General features: G+C 39.2%; 1 protein-coding gene across 1 annotated transcript; it reads right to left on the bottom strand.

Moving 5' to 3' along the window:
* Positions 1-2,928: 2,928 nt before the first annotated feature.
* On the bottom strand, positions 2,929-6,839 carry LOC104456202 (stearoyl-[acyl-carrier-protein] 9-desaturase, chloroplastic). Its single transcript, XM_010070942.3, has 3 exons — positions 6,649-6,839; positions 4,057-4,555; positions 2,929-3,730 (listed from the first exon to the last, which is right to left on the bottom strand). Exons 1-3 carry the CDS (start codon positions 6,783-6,785, stop codon positions 3,170-3,172), a joined length of 1,197 nt encoding a protein of 398 aa, XP_010069244.2. The 5' UTR covers positions 6,786-6,839; the 3' UTR covers positions 2,929-3,169.
* Between the last annotated feature and the right edge of the window lie 566 nt (positions 6,840-7,405).

A 7,405-nucleotide genomic window follows, 5' to 3' on the forward strand; every position in this document is an offset into this window, starting at 1 on the left:
TCCTTGCACCCTCATCCTGGCAAATTGTATACATCAATTCAATTGATAAACGCTATGACATAAATTTCCAAATAATTCTACATATTATTTTGGAAACATCATACCGTGCAATCCAAATTCACAGAAGAGTCAATGTGCATCAACTGATCAAGGGTTGTTTTCTTCTACAAGAAAATTCACATGCTTTAGTTCAGCAAACTACTATCAAGCTGATAGTAAATATATGATAAAATTACGTCGTGTTAACTAGAATTATCAATAAAAAGGTTCTTGAGCTTTAAAGCATATAGTTCAATACAAACAATAATAACAATGTTTCTTCCTCAAGACAATGGCCTCGTCGCACCTTTGACCACTAATGGCCTCATCACGGCCTTTGGAGGCAGATTCGACGAATGCCTTAATGCGCCAGATGACAATCTCGAGGGTTTTTCTTCAGTCATGTTCGCGAAGCACACTCTAAACCATCCTGGCTCACTGCAGTGGCACAATGATCCCAGCGAGATGTTCAGCTTGACGTTGTACACATTCTTCATCTACAGTTCCATTTGCGCTTCGATCGTGTTAAAACTTAACAGGTGTCTCATGTCGACCCGGGAGAATAGCCCCGCGTTGCTTTTGAGGCCGCTTATGCCTGCATTCTGGAGGCATAAGAAAACATAAAATTAGAATAAAAAAAAATTGGGTGAAAGATGGAAATCGGTTGAAAAAGTCAACCGGTTTCCATTTTAAATGTGCGCTCCTTACATGACCGTCACTCCGTCATTAACAGAGTGACGGTCAGCTAAGCTTTTCCCATGGGTAATCTGGCATTTTCATCTCATGGATTAGCTTACTGAAAAATAAACCCGATAAGTCTCTAACATCCCCTCATTCTTCAACCTTGTGAGCAATCACACACGTTCATTTTCTGATCTTTGTGCTATGTTCTTTTCTGAATCACTGGTAGCTTAAGTGAAGAGAGAGGAAATTGTGACTAGTTTTTTTTTTTATGACCCAAGGAAACCCATAAGCTGACAGCCGGCGGGCAAACCCTGAGGCCCACGGAGGAACCCATCACCCCTGTGAAGTGGGTAAGTCCACCTGCGATGTGCTGGGGATTCAAACTTCTCCCCTTCATGAGGGAGAAAAAGCCCGAAGCCAACAGTGCCACTCAGTGTGGTGGTGGAAATTGTGACTAGTTAATCTCTTAGTTCTTCATTATTTGTAATTAGTCAATAAAGTTGATGAAAATTAGTTTTTCTTGTGATGTGTCCATGTTGCATGTCAAAAGAAATATGGTTAATACCACAAAAAAAAAAAAAAAAAAAAAAATCCCAAATTGGTATATTTTTTAACAAATTTATCCCAAAATAATTGTTTGATTACCAAAAACTCTAAACTTGTACATTTTTGACAAATTTATCTTAAAATAATTTTTTGATCATAAAAAACCTAAGCTAGTACATTTGCGGTAAATTTACTCTCTATTAGTTTCCATTATTAGATTAATACTATGAAAAATCACAAACTGATACACCTGTAATAAGTTGAGGGTAAAACCCCAAATTAGCACACTTGTCAATTGTCATGTGTCATCCAATTCAGCAATTTGACAATAGAATTTAATGAAAACTAACGGAAGGTAAATTTGTCACAAGTGGTACAATTGGGGGGGTTTTTTGTGGTTAAAAGGTTAGTTCGGAGTAAATTTGTCATAGATATACTTGGGCTTTTTTATGATATCAATCCAAAGAAATAACAAAAATTTCCATCAATTTGCCCTTATGTGATTCATGTTTGCCCCTAAGTTGATTCGACATCCAAGAATATTCAGAGCTTTAATATTCATTGCTACGTTTGCATGCATCAACTTTGGATGGTTGTTGAAAAGATTCACTTTCGTATTCAATTACGTTTGATGACAATTGAGTTCAATTATACCCAATTTTTTAAAGAGGTGATGCCGGTATATGTGCATTATTGAAATCGAATACCTTTGTCCACTATTGAGTTACTTTATATCACGTGGCCACATTTATTGATTACGTCGAACATGGTAATGCATATAGATTAACTTTATTAATAAAAAGTGATATGCTTGATAGTAAAATAATAGTTGAGACAAAGAATGCAACACAATGTAAAGGAGAGAATGACATTTCATATAGTGAATTTCCCATTTTATCAAAAGAATACAGTGATGCTAACTGAATCTCAAATTCAAATGAGACAAGATCCACTAGTTGATATGTGTTCATCCTTGGTGGAGGTGATGTAGCTCACATGCAAGAAATATAGCTACTAAAACTGTTTTTTCCAAGTTTTTTATGGTTTATGTACCAGATATGCCACCCCGACAAGAGCAACAGCTAAAATGACAAATACTTCTTTTCTCACTACTGATCTTGGTCCATAATTCTCTTCTCAAAACCCTAGTATCCATTAACTTCATATGTTCATGAAGTACGTATTTCTTAGGCATTTCTCCCTGTCTAACTAACAGAAAACATTTGGGCTCAACGAGTGCGAAATCTTTTACATAAGCAACTGCAATGATACAGGCACCATTTTAACTAACACAAATCAGTCCGGTGGTAATATTTTTCTAGCACGCAGATTTTTTTTCCTTTCCTTTATTCTTTTTCTTTTCTTTCTTTTTCTCTTTTTCTTCTTCTTCATCCTCTACCCAATCATTGCCCACAATGATGGCTAGTGACTAGCCAGACAACCTCACCAGAGCCTCAACAACCCTTGACGAGGCCAAGCCTCACCAGCCACCAACAAGGGTCAACCTTGCCAAGCCGTTGCGAGGTGGAGCCTCAACAGCCTTGCCCGACCATGGTAAGGGTCTATCCATAAAGTTAAAAACGGTTAACTCCTCAATAAGGTTCCGGAGCCTAATAGCCCAAGTAACAATCTAAAAAACCCTGCTTACATAGAGGCGCACCATACATTGCCTTTCTAATGACTTAAAGTGGACCGTTCTATCTTAAAAACAGGCTTTCCTCCCAAAAGAGAGACACCAAAAGGTTGCCGAGATAATAGAGATACAGAGTCTATCGGTTGAACAGATCATGTCACTGCAATATCCCTACACGACTTGGGATTTTCTTATTGCCATCTAAATATCTTGAGACTAAAAGCTTGTAAAAGACTGATTCCAACTGCTATGTGGGAAATTTATACCCTAAAGCTTCACTTGTCTATCAGAAATCCAGCTGAAGGGAATAGTGAGTGCTTCCTCGGCCCTTTCCAAAGCTCTGTCCTCCAGCCTTCTAATTTTTGGTACTAAATCACAGACGTATTCCTGGGCTTTTCTTCCCTCTGCTGAAAGTCCAGTCAGATTCTCCACCTTCCACCTTCCCACCAGAAACTCCAGGACATCTGCATAGTCCTTCGCTGTGTAAACACCGAGCCTCTGTACAACAGCCGAGTAATGGGAGAAAATGTTGTCATCACAACCATCATACATCAAATGAGCTGGCATAGTGATTCTCTTTCTCATCATGTTGGCAAGTGCCAAGACAGTGCCATCTGGATCAATCTCGAAGAGCTTCTCCATGATTTTTGTATAGGCTGCTTCATGACGCTTCTCATCTGATGCAATCATACCACAAATTTGAGCCAATTTCATTTCCCCATGTGCCTTAGCAAGCCTGCCTGTGTTTCCATGAGAAATAGATGTCGCTCTTTCTTGAAATGAAGTGTATATGAAGAAGAGGTAGGGATTGTTTTCTGTTCGAGGATCCTGGGATAAAAATATAGAGAGGTAATTAGCCCCAGCAAGTACAAAGTTGCCTTAAATTTTTGGTGGCATCTGTCTCAACTAATTCTCGTGAAATGACAGTTCAATTTTAAAGTCATGTGCATAAATCATTGTTCAATTGCAAAGGCACAACTTATATTTGAACATGACAATCAACATTAAGAGTTGCGATGGTCATATATATTCACTAAAATGATTCCAGTGCATTCAGTGTCCCTTTGAGATGCTCAAGATTTGCATGCATATGAGTGTGATTTTGTGCTGATGGACTTGCATATTAGTTGGTCTTAGTAGAGGTAGGATCTTACCATCCCCGCCCTGATCAGATACTGAATCGTTTTCTCAATTCGCTTCATGTCCACTCGTCCAGACAGGTACAAGTACTTGTTCAGGAGGTCACCGTGTCTGTTCTCCTCCGCAGTCCATGCCCTTGTCCAAACGGCCCAAGGTGTTAGGCTCGAAGCAGTCTCGTCTCTAACTCCATCCAGAGTATTAAGCATTGTCTGATAAGTCGGAAGGGCTTCTTCTGTTATCATGCTTCCAACCAAAGCAACAAAGTAGTCATCAGGGATATCCCTAGCCCTCTCCCTAAGTTCCCTAACTTGTTCTTCAAATCCATCTGATGTTGCATCCGGCAGAAAGTCTTGTGGTTGCCAACAATTCTCGACAGGTTTCAAGTGAACCAGTACATTCTTCTCAGCCCATTCCTCCATGGATTTGAATATTTCGATCTTTTCATATGGCATGGAGTGGGTTACCTGAACGTGTGCCTTCCTGCGAGGAAGAAAAGGCTTCTTGACGTTCTCCCTGGATTAAACATTTGAATAATTAGTGATTTCTTATGGTTCGTTACAAGCAGGGAACAAATTGGATGCTGGATCTTGTTAAATGTCAAATCGCGAAAGGGTGTACCATATGCACTTAAATATCATGAAGTAGATTGAGGATTCAAATGGATTGTAAGAACTTTGGCCGGTTGGCATATCGATACTTAGGAATTTAAACTTAACATAAGAATTGACCAGGGCATTCCCCATTCTACTGAAATAAGAAAGCCTGTTCATGCTAATTCAGTTTTCCAGTTTTTTTTTTTTTAGTTTTATCTTTCATTGTGGAATTAAGAATTTATTCACCGTATTAGAGTCTACCCGATTCCACTTGACACTTTTCATCGAATTGTATCTAGTTCAATCAGCAGACAAAAAAGGCGTAAAAGGAGATACTCTGTGTATAAAGAAGTCCTTGAATATTTGGAAGAACCAAATGATTATGAGTTGGCATTGGTAGCCTTATAACTCGTGCCTTAGCTTGTCCCTTGCCTTGAGTGATCTCCGAGGATAACTATAAAGTCATGAATTTCTTCGTAACGTTGTAAAGCCGGCCTAATTCTTTGCATAGTTTCATGAGTTCCGTGCTAATGTGGTGGTTGGTGCTGGCCCCGGATCTAAAGCACATGTTAGTATTGTTTATACCGATGAAATCCTGTCCTTTCATTATCTCTATGGGACCGCCTACAGTTTCATGACCACTTCCCCACCAATCACAAAAGCTTTTGCCCACTTTCATTTTGTTAAAGTTCTATAGAAGTTAACGGAATAATATTCATTTATAAGTATAGCTTTATACAAGATTGACATGACAATTCAGTCATCACCTACCATCCTACGTAGTGCTCTACTTCTATTTCTTATGAAAATTAATCAGAATGACTATATTGAAATTCCATAGGAAGGTTTAGGACTAAATTAGCAAAATTAAAAAGTTTAGGACTGAATCAACATCCGTACAATAGGTTTATGATTGATCGGACAAGTTCTCGTATAAATTAAATCCAATAGCCACTTCCACCCTCTCTCTAATGTTGCCATTTGGCAGTTCTTATGTTAGCAATGACGATGGTTTCATGATGCATACCTACTCGAAAATGTTTGACAATCGTCATTGGCATTTTAATATTTTTTTTTTTTATTTTGCCATAGTTAACTTTGACAAGTGAGGTTTTTTTTTTTTTTTTTTTAACTAATGTACTTGGGGATGGGGCTGTTGGGACGTCGGTGTCCATTGTTGTTGGTTGGTCGAGCTGAATAGGAGAGTGTTGGACAGGGGGTTGTGCAACTTGCCTCACTTGGTTCAGCATCATGAATATAATATGCACAATTAGCGTGAAAGAAGGGGAACAGGATAACATTCTGTCTCATGTATGATATGGAAATTGTCAATGGTTGGGGTGTAAAATAAAATTGTAGTTGCCGATGTCCACCCGCTTCATACCCCAAATTCTTCTTGTATATTTGTCTTTCCCAAGAGGAGGAAATATTCTCTCGTTATTTCACATCTCAGAATTTCCGAAGTCCAGAGATGAAACCTTTTAGCGACTTAATCAGTTCTAGTCGTGTGGTGAGCTAGGCTCTTGAAAAGTCTCTTCACATCTCAGAATTCTCGAAGTCCAGAGATGAAACCTTTTAGTGACTTAATCAGTCCTAGTCGTGTGGTGAGCTAGGCTCTTGAAAAGTCTCTCTGGAAGGTCTATGTCCACTATGCTTGTGACCCCCAAGAGAGAAACGGTTGAGGAGGGTTATAGGGAGGACCCCCCAAATAGGCACGCTCAAGTCAGTGTAGTGTGGTAGAAGAAGATAGAACTTGAATGTGAGAGGCTTCATGTGTTGGCTAGACAAGCTTGGATGATAATATCAAACCTTCAAGGTGGTGAATTGAAGATGCCCAATTCAACCTCTTAAAAGGGAACTATTGCAAAGCATAACTTCTATAACATAAGATATGTACAGTTCTTGCAAAAGATACATATTACACGCATGCATTCAACATCAAAGGCTAAATTACACTCTCATTAGCTCCAAAAAACAGGAGTGAATGGAAGTGGGAAGTGTTGGAAAACTCACTTGGAGGTGGAGCCAGAGCCAAGATTGGAGGACATGCACTTGGGAGATCTGTGGCTGGGATTGGCGATCGAAGGCAAATTAAACGAAAGTGACTTCATGGGTTTAGAACTGAGAAATGTAGCGAGGTGGAGAGCCATTTACTCTTTTATTGATTTGTGAACGTGATAAGTAGCTTTTTGGTTGCCTTGCTTTTCTCTAAGGATGAGACTCCACGAAGAAGATCTTGAGCGAAGTCTGGGTGGGTCTTAATATAGAGCAATGTGACGGACACGAAGGATAATCAAGTTTGAATCTCACCTTGAGCTAAGCATATGCCAATCGAGGTGGACAAAGTCAATGCCTATATTACTTGCGTATTGATGACAAAATATGGAGTAGGCCAACTTAGTAAAATACTAGTTTATTTATCGGGTAATAAGTGTTGCGTTGGGCCCACCTTACATAAATCTTCCTCTCTCCTTTCAAGAAAATATTAGATACAATAGTGGTGACACATCATTTTTACGCAAATCCATTGAATGGGCGACACGTGTCATTTTTACTTTTTCTTTTCTCTTCTTTCTTCTTCTTCTTCTTCTTCTTCTTCTTCTTCTTCTTCTTCTTCTTCTTCTTCTTCTTCTTCTTCTTCTTCTTCCATTCACTCCACCAGGGACGGCATCAACTCAGACTCACTGTCAAGTTAATCCCGCGGTCTTCCGCCACTGCCGTCTTTCACCACCTACTGCCATTTCAATCCTCCATTGTCAAGCTCGAGCTT

This window comes from Eucalyptus grandis, chromosome 8 (genome assembly GCF_016545825.1).
Source record: "Eucalyptus grandis isolate ANBG69807.140 chromosome 8, ASM1654582v1, whole genome shotgun sequence".
Lineage (NCBI taxonomy): Eukaryota > Viridiplantae > Streptophyta > Magnoliopsida > Myrtales > Myrtaceae > Eucalyptus > Eucalyptus grandis.